We start from the raw sequence: 19560 nt of genomic DNA on the forward strand, positions 1-19560 counted from the left end.
ACATATATTTATATGTTCATATATGTATTGTGTATGTACAGACAAAAATATATTTTGCACATATGTCATGCCTGTGAGTGGTTAAGGGTTTAGATTGAACCACACAGCTTTAGTCTAATCACATTTGCCTACTAATGAAGAATAGGGAGAGCCTGGATAATTGAAATTCCCCAAAGTCTCATTTAAGCCAATTATTTCACTCTCCTCTCCCAGCCTTTACCAGAATTTATAATAAGTAGCAGAACTGACTCATTTAACGTCACTTTTTTTTCCTTCCATTTCTTCACCTCGCTAATGAGGTGTAAAAGGAAGAGAAGTTGCCTGGGTCTCAGTCAGTCTCAAACCTTACAACTAGCTCTTGAATAAGTATCTGTGGTCTCTATTTTCAGTCTAAGAAAATAGTCCACTAATAAATATTTATCAGGCCCCTGTTAGGAGAAGAATGGAGAATGGATAGGGTGGTTAGAGCGTAGCTTTGGAGTCAGAGGGAAGTGTGTTCAAGTCTTGCCTCAGACATGTGTCCCTGGACAAGTCACTTAACCTGTCAGAGACCCCAGCTACCCCTCTAACTGTTAATTACTGAAGAGGTCCCAATCTGTATCACTAAAGGAAGTTTCCATACTGGGAGATCCACATACTGATGAAATCACAGGACTGGGTAGAGAGGTTAGGTATTTTACAAATTTAAATCTAGATCTTTGGCAGAAGGAGAATATAGAGGGAAACTATTGATTCAGTAAACGGAGGATTCCCTAGATCCCAAACTGCTCTTCCTCTATCCTATCTTCCTTTATCAGCACCTCCACCAACATCCAATGGGAAGAAAAGGAGATGAAAGGTGAAATCACCCATTTTAGAAGCTCAGCTGCCCCCTTGTATGGTTTTCTGGTCTGCTAAGGTTGTTGTTATTGTTCAGTTTATTGTTAAGTCTTTTCAGTCATATCTGAACTCTTCATAACCCTGTCTGGGATTTTCCTGAGAAAGACATTGGAATGGGTTGGCCATTTCCATCTCCAGCTGCGTGTGAGGAAACTGAGGCAAGCAGGGTTAAGACACACAGCTAGGAAGTTCCTGAAGTCAGATTTGAACTTAGCCAGTTGAATCTTTCTGACCTCAGGCCTAGGGCTCTATCCACTCTATCACCTAGGAACCTCTTTCCCTAAGATTACCTTCCATCTACTATGGATACGTCTCAGCTATACCATGTTTTATTGTCCATTGGAAAATGTAAGCCCTTGAAGGAAAAGGCTGTTTTGCTTTTGTATCTTCAATGCTTAACAGAGTTACTGGCACATAATAAGAACTTAATAAATGCTTGTTAACTGATTGATAGATCAGTTCATCTTTCGGTTCTATCCCAAACACTTATGGCAAAGTTGATGTAAAATGGTCATACATTTTAGAGCAGAAGGAGACTTAGAGATTATCTAGTCAAGTTTGTTATTGCTAAACATCTGCTTATGATATTTTCTTTGTATACCCATTGCTATATTTTCTGATCTATTAAACAGCAGCTGTAAAAATTAGAAGAATTATGCACTAATGTATTACCAGTGTTGAAACTTGGTCAAGATCTGGAGCTTTAAATTTTGTTTTGTTGTTATCAAGTCAATTTGGCAGGCAGGGATAACAACAATAACAGTTAACATTTATTTATGTGGCACTTTAAGAGTTGAAAAAGTATATATACATACACATTTATAAACGTCATTTGTATATATATGTGGTTATTTCTACTACACATGATTTTATCCCTATGATTGTGCAAACTGTATTGGACACACTTACCTGTCACTACTTTTTGGCAGCTAAAAGTACCACAAGGAGAAGAAATAGGAAAGCCAGCCCTTCTTTGAGCTTGGGGCTGCAATACTCCTTTCAATCCTGTGATTCTATGACAATCATTTCTATCTTAGACGGACCTGGATACGAGCTCACACCCCACCCACAGAACCAACTCTATCACTGGATGCTCCAAACAGTATTAGTGTGAAAGCTTTCAGCAAGCACCATCGGCTACCTGGAGGAAAATGTTTTATCTACTCATTTATAAGCTCCCTGAGGGGAGAAAGCATGTCTGATGGTGCAGAGCCCAGCACATTTCCTACAAAAGTGGCAGCTTGGTGCAGGGAGCTTAAAGGCCTGGGTTACTTTCAGCAAGCCGTAGTTTCCTCTTCTATAAAATTGAATTGATGGAAGGGATGGCCTCTGAGGTCCCTTCTCGCTCCCACCCTAAGAGCCTAAGAAATGTTTAATATTTTTTAAGAAATCTTTTGAAAATGAAGATAGCTCTATTTGACATTTATTCAAAATAATCCAGATTATGACTCAAGGGACCCTCAAATCTAGACGTACTTCAAATAATAATGTTATTTCCCAAGAGAATTCCACACCTACCTTTTCTCCAGGAGTGACAGATATCCTCCAGACACAATGGGAATAGGAAGGATAACCATTTGGGAAACCAGGTGCAGAAAAGTTCCCTGTTGTGTCCTGCAGTGTCTCTCCACAGGCTGTTGAGTCAAAATAACAACTGTGATTTCCAGCATATGAATTTACCTAGGTCACTTACCATAGCTCTCCCTACAAACTGACATTATAAACATACAAGGATTTGTGAATAAATCTGGGAAAATTTCAAATTTCTTATCAGAATAGACATACACATATAAACACAATATATGATAATAATAATAATAATAATAGCTAACATTTATATGGCACTGTACTAAATGCTTCAAACATATCTCATTTAATCCTCACAACAATTTTGGGAGGTAGATGTTATCATTAGTCCTATTTTGCTGATGAGGAAACTGAGATAAACAGAGTTAAATGCCTTACTCAGGGTCACACAGCTAATAAATGTCTGAGGACAGATTTAAATGCAGGAAGATGAATTTTCCTGACTCAAGGCTCAATTGACTCAATCCATTGTGCCACTGGGCTGTACTCTACTATTGAAATTGCATATATAAAATTAGGCAGAAATAGTAAAAAATGGTAACTGGTTTCAGCTCACTGGAAATATGCAATGCCTTGAATGATGTGACCAGTTTGGGAGATTCAATATTTCCATTAATTGGGACCTTACATGATATATGTATATTACATATAATTTATAGTTGTTACAGTATGTTAATTTTCTGTGATTCTTTCAAGGAGCTCAAAGCACTTCATTTTATTAATAATTAAAATACGCATTTATATGGCACTTTAAGATTTATAATGCACCTTCTACATGTTATCTCATTTGATCTATTATTATACAACCCTGTGAGATGTAATTTAATTGATCTAGTAGTTAGGAAAATGGTTTCGTCCAATATTCTGCTCTCTCTGATCAAGAGGAACAGGGAGAATGCAGACAATGATTTGCAGAGACACAAAAATACAAGCATTTAGATTTTACAAGTGAGAGAATAGAGCTCCGGTGATATTAAATGACTTGCCGGGTCTCACCAAGTATGGGCCACAGGGAAGTCCCAGGTCCTCTTTCTCTGGATCCAAAATTCTTCCCATTTAATGCTCCACACAACAACACATTGCTAAGTTGGTTCCACAGCCATCCTTAAGTTGCAGCTAAGGCTGAATGTCATCACCCCTATTTTCCCCATATGATGGCAAGTGGGATTTGGTCATGTTAATGATGTTGCAAAATGACCCTGGCCAGGGCAATGTGAATGGGGTGTGTCCAGCTCATATTTTAGCCCTTCAGTTCAGGTACTTTTCCTACCAACTCCTAAATTAGCCAACAGGCAGAAGGGATAATCATGCTTATTCTTTTATTCTGCCTTTTGGTATTCAGCAAAGATGTTACAAAAATGGCCAGAAAATGATCCGGTAGCCATAAGCCCACCCAAAAACAGTAAAACTGGTAATCTCCCAACAGACACGCCATGCTTGGGCACTAATGGGTGTAAACACTAATAACAATGGCTTTGCCCATTGTTCCTCTGTGTTTTTTGTTTTTTTAAAATGACCCGAATGTAGGTACCTGGGAACTCTAAATGGGATGTCTCTAGAATTGGGGAGCACATAGTCATTTGATGACACAAAGTCACTGAGTGATAGGGCAACAATTTTGTGCCAGGGCTAAACGCTCCCAACTTTCTGAATGTAATGAAAGCAGATATTGCCATTTACCTCTCTCCCCATTAAGGTGACCCCCAAACACTAAGAAACCCAGAAATCGCCAGCCTTCAACACAAATTGAACATGGTTAACTCTCCTTGCTTGTGATTACTGTGTGTAAGTCGTCCATATTTTTTGACTACTAAGATAGCAAAACAGACCCCTCCCAGTTATCAGACTGGGGAAATCCTAGAAGAACAAGCCATCAATATCATTTTACCAGTGGACTGCCAGACACCGGCAGAATTCCTCCTGTCAGCAAACACCAGGAAAGGTGAAATGGAAGTTGTTTTACTGCAATTACCAGTAATCTGCAAGAACACATAAATTACCATGTGGCTGCATGGCATTTGCTAGCAATCGTGATAGGGTTACCCTTTAAATAGAGCAAGGTTACATGAGATTTATGTCCTGCATTTCAACCCTAACACATTCCTAGATGACTAACAGTTGGGCTTCATGCATTGCCAAGGATTTTTCATAATGGGACAAGCCCCAGATTGCTCTGGGCTTCTTCCCTGCCCTTGTTCTCCCATCAGCCAGCAGAGCCTCCTCCCACTTACAAATACTTCCTACCACAACCTACTCTCACTCCTTGGAAAGCCAAGGTTTTCCCAAAAATCTCAAGGGCCTCCATCAAGTTGGGTTAAAGGTAATAGGGCGCACTCATCCCTCAAAAAACCTAGGGGTCCAAATTCATCTTTCAAAGGATATAACCTAGACACGTGCAAGCTAACAGCACCAAAATATCAGGTATTATCCGTGTTAGTACATGGAACCTCGGTAGCATCTCACATGTGCCTTTTGAAATGATAAATGGAAGCAAAAGCAAGCAGTGTAAAGATTCTAGGAGATCCGAAACCATCAGAGAGAAGCTGAGTTGCTACAAAGCCATGGACTTGCAGCATCCTGGTGCTCTCTCCAGGATTTTCAAGTTGTTTCACCAATGGGAAATGGTTCCAAACAGATAAGGAGCTTTGATACATCCCCAGCTGGGTAGAATGAATGGGAATCACTGGAAACCAGTGCGATTACCTGGGCACTTGTACAGTTTCCTGGCTTGGGCTATGTCTCCCTGGCTGAGCCGAACTCGTTGGCCAATGGTTGGTCGAATACCGTTGTCATCTCGGCGGGGGAGGATTGTGTCAAGGAAAACTCCTCTATAGGGAAGAAAATTTAAAAATATATATTTAAAGCAAGTCCATGAAGTCATCTGAGCTCAGAGTTCCAGTCCCCCTTCCCTTCCCTGTAATCCCATCAACATTCCTACCCACCCTAGAGGCTCCCTGAGGAGCTCCTCCCTCCCCCCCCCCCATGACTAAAGAGGTTTCATTCACCCATGTGCTTCTGCTTTAACATTCCAGTTTATCAGCTGCCAGCTCATTTTCCAGTGGGAAAACATCCCTGCCAAGTTTGTCAAATCTTCTGCAGGCCTGATGGTCTAAGTGCCTCTATATTGATGTAAACTGAGTATTTGAGTGATTCATTAAAGGCTTAAGAGTGGTGTTTTATGGACTTTGTGCCCCAGCGCACCAAGTCACTCAGAGACATCAGGAGTAGCATGGGGACTGTCCCGGCAGACCCTGCAGAAACGTTCATCCATGGGCTGACAGACACAGAAGACACGGGATGTTCGTGCTCCGGGGAATGTTACCCACAATCACCCGAGTGCATCTCCGTTCCCCAGGATGTGAAGGACTGACAATGAAACTGCTCCAGCCTCACCCTCTGTGCTCAGGAGGGTAAACAGTCTCACTAATGATGGGGACCCGCTGGCTGTTCTAACCCACTTCTACATCCTTATCCCAAAACAGCTTCCCATTATATATGAAACTCAGAGTTCACACCCATTGTTTGTCAGAAAAACCATCACTAAGGAAGATCATACCGTAAAACAGAGCAGATTTACAAGATCATAAATAGAACTCTAGTTCTAAACCCCGAAGGGACCTTCAAGACCATCTAGCACAGCCCCCTCATTTACAGATGAGAGAACTGAAGCCCAGGAGGGATAAATGAATAAGGATACCCCAAGATCACAAAGGTAGTAAGTTCAAGAAATTAGGTCCTCTGCTCCCAGCCCTGTGTCACTTCCAAGGGACCACCAGAAGCTTAGGCAGAGCCATAAGAGACATAAAGGCCACAAGACAGGCCTAGGAGCATGAGTATTTGGAGAATGTGCTCTCTCTCATTGCTGGCCAGGAATATGTGAATGAAGGTGCCCTTATGTTACAGGGGATTTTTCCTTGATAATATAATTAATTAAATGTCTTTTGATCTGAATTAATGTATCACTTGGCTTTTTCTTGTATAATGAGGAGCATCATGGGGGGGATTCAAAAGTATGAGTTTAAATTCACCTAATAGTACCATGAATCTAGTTGTATGTGATAAGGGAGATCAAATAATGATGGTGATGATGATAGAAACGCGTGTAACATTTTAAGGTTTGCAAAGCATTTGGTAGTGGGAAAAACCCTTTCCAGTGAGAAAACAGCTTATATACATTATTTAGACTTGCAGTTTATTATTAGCAATATACATTTAAAAAATTTTCAAAATGCTACATGGGTCTTCTTAATTCTTTTAAAAATATATTTGTTTTAAAAGAGGAAGGGGAGAGAGGAGAAATACAAGAAGAATTATATCAATAACAATCTACTTTTTCCCATTTTTTTCACTTCCAAATTCTCTTCTTCCTTCTGTTCCCTCCCCCATCTGTTGAAAAGGCAAGAAATGTGATACCCATTATACACATGAAATCATGCAAAACATATTTCCACTTTAGTTAAATAACAATCTACTTTTTGAAAGAAAAAAAAGATGCCATATAAATGTTAGTTATTAAATAACAGGATTTGGAGAAATCAATTATATAATTTTAGAGCTATGATTTGTATATGTTTAGACAGAGAACGGTGATCATAATATTCTCATGAGAAAGAAGAGGAAGTGAATATTGGGTCTTAAAAATCAACTACACAAAAACAAGGTGAGGAAAGAGAGGTTAAACAAAAGTTCACATGAAAAAGTTCTGGGGATCTTAGTGGACCAAGAATTCAAAATAAGTCAACTGTGTTGCAAAAAAAAAAAAGCCTATCTAAACTTAAGACTGCATTAAAAGGAACAGAATATCTCTAACGAGGGAGAAACAGTCCAACTATTATCTATCTAGTCAGACCACATCTGATATTGTATTCAGTTCCTGCTGTTGTGGTTTAGTAAAGATATTAGCCAAATTGAGTATGTGCAGAGAAGGGAGAACAGGATGATGAGGAGCTCAAAAAACATGGCATATAAGGAATAGTTAAATTAATTTGGAGATGTTCATCCTGGGGCAGGGGAGAACACTTCAGATATTTCAAAGCCTGTCAGTGGAAGAAGCACAGAACTTATTTGTGTGGTTCCAGACATCAATCTCTAAACCAATGGCATTTGATGAAATCTCTTATACTATTCTTGAGGCAAGATTAAGAGATAAATGCTAGTCAATAATAGCACAATAATTATATAGTTAGAAAGAGTCGTCATTGAAGGATATATGTCAGCTTGGAGGGCAATATCCAGATAGCCAGGTGATGCATTGGATAGAGAACACCTGAGTTCAAATTTGGCCCCAGATATTAGCTATGTGATCCTAGACAAGCCACTAAAACTATCTATTTCTTTACTTATAAAATAGAGATAATTACCTCTCAGAGTGGTTGTGAGGATAAAATGAGATATTTTTAAAGTGCTTTGCAAATGCTGCAGCACTATATAACTGTATTATGTAAAAGCACTAAATATAAATACTATATTATTATTATGATAGCTATTAGTACTCTAAGAATCTGTCCTTAATCCTATACTATTCATCATTTCTGACTTGGATAAAGATGGCATACTTGACAGACATGAAAGTGATATGAATTTGAGAGGAGAAATATAGCTAATATATTAGCTAACAGAGTTAGCATTCTCCCTTTCTCCTTCCCTCCCAAATACCATCATTCTAGAGCAATGGAGCAAATCACTTAAGATTAAATTCAATGGCAATTAATGTAAAGTTCAAAAAATTGATTTCACAATGAAAAGAATGTGGGAGGTACAGCTAAATATGGTGTGTGTGAAAATGCACACTCCTTCTAATCCTTTCCTTTACCATCAGAGATCTTCAATTTCTCCACCGCTTAAATGCTTACTCATACATTGATTGTACTCTTCTTTCTCTCCAATCTCAACCTAATTTTTGGCCACTCTACCTCTATACTGAGCCTTGTTCTTGAATCTCTTGCCCCTTTGTCCTATCCCAGTTTACCCATCTCCCACCAAACTTCAGCCCTTAATTATTTTTAGCATATTTTAGTACTCACCAGCCAATGAACCAAAGGAATTTTACCAGTTACCAAAGGAATTCTCAGTTATGTTCATTGGATAATTATAAATTCACACTATCTAACCTAAACTGGTCCCTCACTATAGCAAGGCAGTCTTTGTTTTCCCCTAATTGATTTCTTATCTTCCTCTCCACAGAGACTATTCCAAATCTCTCAAGCCTCCCATATTAGCCCAGTTCAATATCTTTTCAGTTGATCATTTTGTCACTTACATTAGTGTGAAAAGTGAAGTTATTTGATGTGAGCAACTTCTTTTCCCATTCTTTTTATCTTCAGACCCTCTAACATTCTTGCTCATTCTCACCCTCTTTTCCCCAGTTTATAATTTAAAAAAAAAAAATGACTTTTCTCACCAAGGTCAATTTCTCCACTTGTGGACTTGATCCTATTATTCCCTAGGATACTGTCCAGTAGAATACATCCTTAATCATTCCCTGCCCCCCTTCATATCTTCATCTCTTCCAATCTATGTTTTTTTGTTTTTTGTTTTGTTTTGTTTTTTTACCAATTGCCTTCACATATGCTCAAGTTTTCCCTTCCTTAAAAAGTCTTTAAAAGGCCCTACCACCCCTTCAAGTTGTTATCCAACAACTCTCCCACTTTTCTCAGTGAAACTCCTTGGGAAAAAGAGTTCAGATTCACTGTCTCTACTAATTGTCCTCTTACATATTTCTCAACCCTTTGTGATCTGTCTTATGATCTTATCACTCAATTGAAATGCTCTTTCCAAAGTTACCAGCAATACTTTAATTGTCAAATCTGATGGTCTTTTCTCAGTCCTCATTTTTCCTGAACTATCAGCTATACTGCATATTACTAACCACACTCTTCTCCTGGATACTCTCTCCCTTGGATTTTGTGATATTTTTCTCCAGCTCTCCTTCTACCTGTATGACTGTTCCTTTTCAGCCTCCTTGCTGGTTTATTATGTATCACTGATCCTAAGTGTAGTTGTTTCCTGTCCTAGATTCTTTCCTTTTCTCTCTCTATATTCATTGTTGTGGCAGTTTTCATCAGCTCCCATGATTTTAACTATGACTCTCAGACATATTTCTGAGTTCTTCCCTGAGTTTTAGACCTTCATCACCAATTGCCTAATAAACATTTCAGATTTGATAGCTCAGAGACATCTCAAACTCAATAGGCCCAAAACTTAACCTATTATAATCTCATTATTATTAAATCATTTATATTATTATTTATTAACATATATTATCTTCTAAACTTCACTATATTTATTGAAGATACCACCATTTTTCCAGTCTCCCAAGTTCACAATCTTGATTGCATTATATATAATCAATTACCATTTCTATCTTTACAATATATTTCATCTCATATCTTACTCCTTCTCTCCATTCACACAACTCCACTCTAGTTGACATAATCATCACCTCTCACCTAGATTATTGCAAGTCTCCTATGTAATCTCCCTGCCTCAAGTCTCAAATCTCTTATCACTCCAGGCTACCACTAATGCCAAAAGAAATTTTCTTTCAGTACATATTTGACCTCCCAGTCTCCTGCACTCTCATGATCCAGACAAATAAGCCTTCTTTCTGTTCCTCACACACATGAAGCTCTGCCTTTTAACTCCATGCCTTCACACATGCTAGAAATAGTTGATAGCCTCTTTCTCAAACTACTTCATATTTACCTATTTTATACATATTTTTGTATTTGTTCAATTTGTATTTATTTTATACAAATTTATATATTGAATGTATTTGTTATTTCCCCAGTGGAATGTAAGCTCTTTGTTGGAAATAATTTTTCATTCTTTGCTCTTATATGCCTTGCGCTGGGCACAAAGAGCTTAGCACTATAATAAATACTGATTGACTGATTGTTAATAGACACAGAGAATCACCTAGAATTCTAAGAGAGTATGTGACTTGCCAGGTGTCTGAGGGTCAGAAAGGAATTCTGGGTCTTCCTGATTCTAAAACCAGTTCTCAATTCACTATATCTCATATTACACTATGCTAATAGTCTTGTAGCTAGTGTTGAGAAGTATAATAATCTGAATGAGCACAGTCCCATTAAACCACACTGCAAATTCCATCAATCAGACCATGCTGGAATTAACATGTTCAATTCCCGAGGTCATTTTCTGGAAGACAACCAGATGAGGAAAATCAAGATGGTGAGGGGACTGGGGACCATTCCACATAGAAACTGGGGATGTAGAAGAGAAAACTTGAGAGTCTGGAGTAGAAAGGGCAAAGAAACAGGATTCCAGCCATTTTCCAGCCTAGGAAGGATCATCACGTGGAAAAGGTGCTAGATTTATTGTTTGGTCCAAAGAATAATAGGTGAAAGTTGCAGAGAAGGAAATGTGGGCTCGATGTTAAGGGAAACTTTCTAGCAATGATAAATGCCCTGGGATGGGCAGTAGAGTAGGACACTTTGGGGATTTACTCTCACTGTAGGTTTTCAAATGGAGAATAAATGCTCTTTGCCTGTAATATTATAAAATAGATTGCACTAGAAGGCTTCTGAGGTCCCTTCCTACTACCGAGATCCCTCCCTCCTATTAGGAGCAAATATAAAATTCTCAAATTGGTTCACAACCTAGCCCCTTCCTTTCTTTCTATTTCTCCTTATGTTTTGTTGTTTCATGTAGAAGTCCACCCCTACAATGCTAACCACTCAGAAGCCCTGGAGTCTCCACAGAGCAACACTAAGGCAGGCAAGGAAAAGAGCAAGTCCTGTTTTATTGAGACAACTGGTGGTTCAGTGGACAGAGGGCTGAGATCGGAGTCGGTGAGAGCTGGAGCCTTATACACTTCCTAACTGTACCATCCTGGGCAAGTCACCTTATCTCGGGTTGCCCGATGAAATAGATCCACTGGAGAAGATAATGGCCGACCACTTTCCCAAAAAAAAACTCCCAATGGGGCACAAAGGGTTGGATGTGATAGACAACCACCTATTTTATTGTTGAATTGGTTAAAGTGCAGCAGTTCAGGGATCGACCCTAAGTTCTACTGGGACAGACCCAGGAAAAGAAGACTAAATTGAGAAGGATGGACAGAAGCAGCAACACCCAAAGAAAGAACACTAGGAAATGAATGTAAACTGCTTGCATTTTTGTTCTTCTTCCCGGGTTATTTATACCTTCTAAATCCAATTCTCCCTGAGCAACAAGAGAACTGTTCAGTTCTGCAAACATATATTGTATCTAAGATCTACTGTAACCTATTTAACATGTATAGGACTGCTTGCCATCTGGGGGAAGGGATGGAGGGTGGGAGGGGAAAAATTGGAACAGAAGTGAGTGCAAGGGAAAATGTTGTAAAAAATTACCCTGGCATAGGCTCTGTCAATAAAAAGTTATTAAAAAAAAAACAAATAAACATCTAAAAAAAAGACTAAATTCAGGAGGTCTGGACTGCAACTGGACAAAACTGAAAGCCCCATATTGAAAGAAACCACAGCTGAATCAGCTTGGTATTCCCTTCTCTAACAAAGACTGTTCTTCCTCTATGTCTCAAGTAGATAGTCTTCATGAGTTGCTGTGACTGAAAAAAATTCAGTGGCTATGTCTGGTAACTTGGCGAGGCTGGTCTTCAGATAAGAAACTGATGACAGAATCAGCTAAGATAATAAACATAAAGGGTTACACATACCTTAAAGGAATATAAAAATGCTGGCTAGTATTATTATTCCTCAGTCTCCTACATGAGACTTCTCTAGCTCCTAGAACCAGTGAGAGTTTGCATTTCACTGATATAACCTTTGCAAAGCCAGGGTTGATTAACTTTATGCCACAATGGGGCATTAGAGGATTTTAGTAAAGGGCAGAACCAAAAACTCATTAAATGAGGGCCATAATTGGAAAATTTCAAAGTTCCTCAGACCCCATCAAACCTTTCCTTAAATGCCAAGTTCCTACCAGCACCACCCTTCCCTCAAAAAAAATCTGGAGTCTCCTTTCCTCGAATTTCTACTGTAGTTGTCTCATATCTCTTGAAACAATTGTTACATCATATTTTGTGCAGTAAAGTTTTTGGGTGGATACTTGTGATTTCTCTACCACATGGTAAACATCTTTGAGCAAAAAATATCATCTTGATCCTTGTATCCCTCTCCACTTCCAGTGCCCAGGACTATGGTCTTTTATACATAGTATACAAAGTACTTTATACATAGTATAAAGTAAAAGTGTATATATATATATATATATATATATATATATATATATATATATATATGAAAACTACTTTATACTATGTATAAAAGACCATAGTCTATATATATATGGAAGGGTGATGGCTTGAACTCACATGGCCAAAGACAACTCACTGTGCTAAATCGGAAAATCTCTTAATGTCCCTTTTAAATCTAAAATTTTATAATGATAATGATAACAGCCATTCACATAGTATTTTGCAAAGAGCTTCACCTATATTATCCCACAACAACCCCAAAAGGTTGGTGCTGCTACACATTTTACAGCTGAGGGAACTAAGACTGAGCATGTCCAAGTGACTTGCCTAGTCATCCAAAAAGCTATCTGAGGCTAGATTTGAACTCAGATTTTCATGACTATTCTACCAGTTAGTTGCTGAGATTCTATGATTCAAAGTCCCATCTCCTTCAAAGAGTTTCCTCTGGCTTCTTCAATTAAAAGTGATTTCCTATGAGTTGCTATGACAATCAATAAATCAAGAAATATTTATTAAGTAACTAATCTCTTCCAGACACTGTGCTGATTCCTGGTCATACAAAGACAAAAATGAAACAGTCTCTATTCTGAAGGATCTTACATTATTTGTTTTTGCTACTATTACTAGACTTAATAAAAAAATATATATACAGTGCTAGGTTTACAAAGAGTTTTACATGTCATCTTATTTGGTTCTCACAATTCCCTGTGAATTAGATGCTATTATTATCCCCATTTTTATAGAAAAGGAAACTGAGGCACAAAGAATGACTTGCTCAGGAGCACACAATTAATGTGTGTGGCGGAATTCAAATTCAGGTCTTTCTGACCCAAAGTACAATCCTGACCACTGTGTCACCTCCCTGCTTTCCACCATTCCTTCAACATTTATATTTACTGTGACTATATCTATCTTATCTCCTCCCTTTCATCTCCATCTCCATAAGCCCTGTGGGGACAAAAATGATCTTTAAACCTCCGAAGCCTTCTAGTGCAATATATAACCAACCAAGAAGGCTTTCTATAGCATTACAAAATCCCTCAATCCACAGCACAGTGCTTTAGTTTCAATAGATATCCACTGAAAGATTGACTAAAGACAATTTCTGATTTCCTTCAGGTCCCAGCTAAAATCCCACCTCCTACAGGAAGCCTTTTCTATTTCTTCCCAATTCTAGCACCTTCTCTCTGTTGATTATCATAGGTAGCTTGTTTGTACATAATTGCTGGAATGTTGTCTTCCCTATTAGGCTCTGGGCCCTTGGAGCAGGCCCTTTAAATTTTTCCAATTATGGCCCTCATTTTAATGAGTTTTTGGATCTGTCCTTTACTAAAATTCTCTAATGCCCCATTGTGCCATAAAGTTAATCAACTTTGGCTTTTCAAAGGTTATAACAGTGAAATATGCCTTTTTTTTAAATCCTCACCCCTTAGCACAGAGCTTGGCACAAAACAAATGCTTAATATATGTTTACTAATTCACAATTTGAGATTTTGAGTGTAAGAATGGCACAGGTCTCGTCAGCCATATATGGCTGATATAGGGGAAAATCCTCTCATCACTTTCTGAGCAATCTGAACAGCTCTGGGTCCTGACAAGCATAATTCAAGGTATCTCCAGAGTAAATTAGTGTCATAATTTACTGTTCTTTGTGTGTCTGACAATCCTTTCCTTTTACATTGTTAAACTCACAAAAAGTTTGGCAGGCGCCTCAAGAAATAAATACTCGAATTGGAGTTCTCTAAAAGAATCTTTATGGCAGAGAACTGTCTCCTCATTTCAAGTCCCCAAAGGTACCCCAAAGGTCCTTCCTGACTGGAAAAAATCCTGTTCTCAAGGGGTTACAAGAGGCTCTAATCATACAATGTGTGTATCACCAGGGCTATAGCATGGGATAAAGTCAGAGACATTTTTGCTAAATATAAAGGAAGAGCCTTCAGTGGTACAAACACCCTAATTATGAAATGTAGTAGGAGTACCACTAAACAAGGTCATTTAAAACCCATCTAGCAAAGCTGCTGAAGGTGCTAAAAATCAAACTGAAATATCTGTTCAATATTCCAAGGCTCCATGGTTTCATCACAGAGGTACTCCCTCCACTGATGCAGAACACCACAGTTCAGTGCTTTAACAGATGGGTTCATAAGCTGCTGGGGCCAAAAAAATTCATCACCTGATGTCAGAGCTTGGAACGGGGAGTCTCTGAGTAGAAGGAGGCTGGTCTTCGGAGGGCAGACACACTGTCCATTCTTGGGCCTCTGCTGGAAGGCTTTTTAGTCTGGCAGGACATGACTAAGCTTAGGCTTTGCCCTCTGCTGGGATAGTTTTTTTAGGAACCCAGGGTCCCTTCTTTTACATAATCGGATAGTGGACAAGCATTTATGAAGCCCCAGCTATGTGCCAGATAGATTCTAGGCACTATATATGCAAAGAATGAGATAATAGGAGTGTATAAAAATATATATATAAGTATGTATAGCATAATAAGATCCACAAAGATTAGCCAACATCTGTATAGTTTCCCTAAGTCTTCGCAACTCTATGAAGCATATATTTAAAAAAATTATTATTCCCATTTTACAGATAAGGTGCATGTTAAAGAAATGCCCATTTTAGGAATGAGGTAACAAAGCCAAGGAGGCTTAGTGATTTACTGATCCTGAATTTAGATTTAGTGGTCCTAAATTTAGATTGATCCTAGGTTTAGATTTGGTGATTTAGTGGTCCCAGATTTAGATTTAGTGATCCTAGATTTAGTGATTTAGTGATCCTAGATTGAAAGGATCTTAAGAGTTTTGATTCCCTCATCTTGCACTCTCAAAGACTATCTTACCTAAGTTCATATATACTAAATGTCAACACCTTATTAACAAAGGGCCTTTATAATCTGCTGGGACTAAAAAAAAAAGAGATTTATCATTCATTTGGAGTCAAAATTGACTCCAAATTCATTATTCTTTTTATTCTGTCACACTGACTTTCACTCTCACTCAGTTAATGAGAAGCTCAGATATGAACTCCGACCTTCTAATTGCAAGACTTGTATTTTTCCACCATAGATCTCCATCTCTCCTATACACACAAGGTCCACCTCAGGCACTTTACTATCTTTATGAGCTTAAGCAAATTATTGGCTCTCTGTTTCCTCATCAGTAAAATGAGGGAACTAGACAAGATGGCCTTGGAGGTCCCTTTCAGATGTGCTCAACTGCTGGGTACATTTTCTGAAAGCCTGCAGAAGCCTGAAAGGGGCAGGGAACTCTTGAGAAGAGACCCGCCACTTTGCTTTAGCCTTGATTTGAGGCACTCAGAAGGTACTTCAGTTCCAAGGATCTATTCAACATTTGCTCATCACAGAATACAATCACACTGTATCCCAGGGCTTTCATACTAAATGAAATCTATTGCATACTTGAATTCCATTTCTCCCCATGCCTATTCTAATAACTACCATTTCACAGGGGGTCAGAGCAGTAATTCCCTGTAACGCCCAAGGAGCAATTGTGTAATTTTAAATGTCCTGGACTCCAAGACAGAATACCTGGGCCTACACCCCAGCTCTGCTACTAAGCCTCCACTTGATCGTGAGTCAGTCACTTCATGTCTCTGTGTCTCAGTTTCTTTATCTGCAAAAGGGGCAGTGGTGGACTAATTGATCTCTGAGGTCCCCTTCCAAGCCCAACTTTTATGGTTCTCCCTTGGTGGTGAACTCATCCCATGCTGACGGCAACTTTCGGCTTGTTGATTCCGAACTCTAAATTGGGATCAGATGTGATGAGCCAGATCCAATAAGGAGCCTGCCTCCTGTATTATTTCCAAAATTCATGGGTCATTTCAGTCCCCAGTACTAAACACAGCCTGTCTGACCCTGCAGCCCAGAGGCAAACCGGCCTGGAAATCAAGCATGTGAGATCTTTATACTGGCCCCCAAGCTTCAGTCTCCCCATGGAACTTAAAACTCTCATTGTCTCTGCTTCACAGAGAACTGACTCACAGAGCTGGAAAAAATTTTAGAAATCGTTTGATGCAACTTTCATTTTGTAAAAGAAAAAAAAACTGAGGCCCAAGGCTACTTTCATTTAAAAGAAAAAATTTTTTGATATGTTTTGTTTTTACATCACTAACATTTACAGAGCAAATGTACATTTGCTCCCACTCCATGAGAGGTCCTTTGGAATAAAGTAAAACAATTTAAGCAAAATTAATAATATAGTGATCTCACTCAAAAGGATAAACAATATTCTACATCTGTGACACCATATATGCCTATTTTAATTGCTTTTTAATTAACAGAAATCTATTTCCTCTTCTACTTCCCATCCATTGGGAAGAAAAAAAATTTTTTACATTATTTATAGAAAATATGCACAATTAAGCAAGTCAAAACTCCTCATTGGATGTATGCAAAAACATATGTCTAGATAGACATGTATGTATGTATATATATACATATATACATGTGTATATAAATATATATACATACATATATGTACATATATTTACACTTATATACTATATAAGAGATTAGTTAGGGGCAAAGTGGATAATGCTAAGCCTAGACTCAGGAATTCTCATCTTCCTGAGTTCAAATCTAATTTCAGATACTTCCTAGCTGTGTGATCCTGGACAAGTCATTTAACCATAGATCCCCAGCTCTCCTATACACACAAGGTCCACCTCAGGCACTTGACTATCTTTATGAGCTTAAGCAAATTACTGGGTCTCTGTTTCCTCATCAGTAAAAATGAGGGAGCTAGACAAGATGACTTTCAGTTTCTTTATGTGTAAAATGATCCAGAGAAGGAAATGGCAAACAATCAAGAGTCAGACATGACTAAAAATGACAGAACAACTACATATTTGTATGTATTTCTGCACCTTACACCTATCACTTCTCAGTTAGAAAGGGGATAGTCTATTGTATTGTCTGTCTTCTGGGATGATGAAAAGTCATTGTATTGGTCACAGTTCTTAGAGCTTTCAAAAGTGTTGAATCATCATCCTCATATAAATTGTTCCCCTGCTTCTGCTCATTTCATTTATTGCTTTTAAAAAGTTGTTGAAATCGTCCATTTTTTAATAATATTAATGGGAGAGTTTGGAGCTCTCCCTAATGCCTCTCCCAAGCCTACTAAAAGTTATGCTTTCCTACTCAAACTGTTTTTTAAAATAGCACCTTATCTAAATCTTTCTGAAGCACTTCTCGCTGTCTACCTTGTACTATAGTAATTCCCTGTTATATTCCACTCACTATTGCCCAGCATCACCACCTCAATACCCCTGCCTAGCAGAATCAATCAACTAGCAGACATTTATCAAGAACTGCTCTGTGCTAGGATGCAATTATAAAGAAACAATCCCTACTGGCAAGATCCTTACATACATTCTTTTTTAAAATACTATTTTATTTTTCCAAATACATGTACAGGATCTTACATTCTAATGGAGGATGTGGGACATAAGGCAATTTTTCAAGTATTGTTCCTCTTATATAAATTCCAAGAAAAGATAGAAATTGAAAAGAGGGTATAAGAGAAGGATGACTTTCTTCTTTTGGTTCCTTCAGGCCCTTAGCAAAGACATAAGAAGTTCTGATATATCTGAGGGCCAGGAAAGCCTTGTAGCTAAAAGCGAGTCAATGAAATGTGGGTTCTAGTCCCAGTTCTGTTACTATGTGATCTTGGCCAAGTCATGTTATTTTTCTAAGCCTCAGTCTTATCATCTGTAAAACGAGGACTATGAACTAGATGGATATATTTGCTACAGAAAAGAGTCAGAGGGTCTGGATTCAGTTCCTAGCCCTGGCACTTCTTAGCCAGGGGATGTAGAGCCAATCATTTCATCTTTCTCTGAGCTTCTGTCTCTTCATCCATAAAATGGAGAGGCTCTAGATGACCTCTAAGGTGCTTTAAATCTTTGATCCTATGGCCTTGAAGGTCCCTCCTAACTGGCTCTGAAATTCTTTCAATTCTGAAACAAACAATTTCTTCAGCAGGGCGGTTAACTGCTGCCCTGGTTAAAATCAAGGACACTCCTTCAAAGGCTTCTTCCCCTACCCCCCACTCACTCATTGGGAATTTTAAACAGAAGCTCTTGATAATTTTCATTTTCCGGTTTGCTAGTTGTGACATTAGGCGATGATGGAACAGTGGCTTTCACAATGGGGTTAAATCTTATTAGCAGGCTCCTGATTAGATTATATTTCACTGCGAGCCGGAGGGTGCTGAGCATCAAGGACAGAGGCACCTGTACTCTCTGATACCCACCCCCCTTGGGAAATCACTAAGAATCCTAACCCAGCCTGCCAGAGGCGCAATAAAGAATTGAGCAGTCAGAACCTTAGCTTCCAACCTTGAGAACGTGTTCCGGGCATAGTGCATGATACTGTCAAAGTCGTACGTCTCTCCCAGCGAATTCACTTCCCCAGCTTCCATTTTTAGGAAGTTGTATTCCTGACCTGAGACACAACACACACTGTTAAGGTCCATGGGTAAAGCAAAAATGTCATTAAGGAGGGTCAGAGGTGGGGAGAAAATTGGGCAGAAAAATTATCTTCCTGGTTCACGTTAAGTCCATACCATATACCCAAGTTGTGTGTGTGTGTGTGTGTGTGTGTGTGTGTGTGTGTGTGTATTTAAATAAATCTGAGATTTTAAACTGGAAAGAAAAGCATAGATTCTTCCATCTTGCTCCTCTCTCAAGATCACTCCAAATTCTTCAGCTGAAAAATGATGAGACTGATTGGGTTTAATCAGCTTGGCCTGAATAGCATATAAAGAAAAAGACATCAATCATATAAATGGAAGAGCAAGAGAAAAATCCATGAAAGGATAAATCTAATTCCTGGAGAGTTGCAAATTTATTGAACAGAAGCT

The 19560-nt window shown here is 38.6% G+C and overlaps 1 protein-coding gene across 1 annotated transcript in view; it reads right to left on the minus strand.

Moving 5' to 3' along the window:
* TLL2 (tolloid like 2) overlaps nt 1-19560 on the minus strand; it is a 156209-nt gene that overhangs the window by 52827 nt on the left and 83822 nt on the right. Inside the window, exons 7-9 of the mRNA XM_031956177.1 lie at nt 19037-19142; nt 5170-5294; nt 2398-2513 (exon numbers count right to left, since the gene is read on the minus strand). Of these exons, the coding sequence (XP_031812037.1) occupies nt 2398-2513; nt 5170-5294; nt 19037-19142 (347 nt within the window). The remainder of the gene's footprint in view (nt 1-2397; nt 2514-5169; nt 5295-19036; nt 19143-19560) is intronic.

This window comes from Sarcophilus harrisii, chromosome 2 (assembly GCF_902635505.1).
Source record: "Sarcophilus harrisii chromosome 2, mSarHar1.11, whole genome shotgun sequence".
Taxonomy (NCBI): Eukaryota; Metazoa; Chordata; class Mammalia; order Dasyuromorphia; family Dasyuridae; genus Sarcophilus; species Sarcophilus harrisii.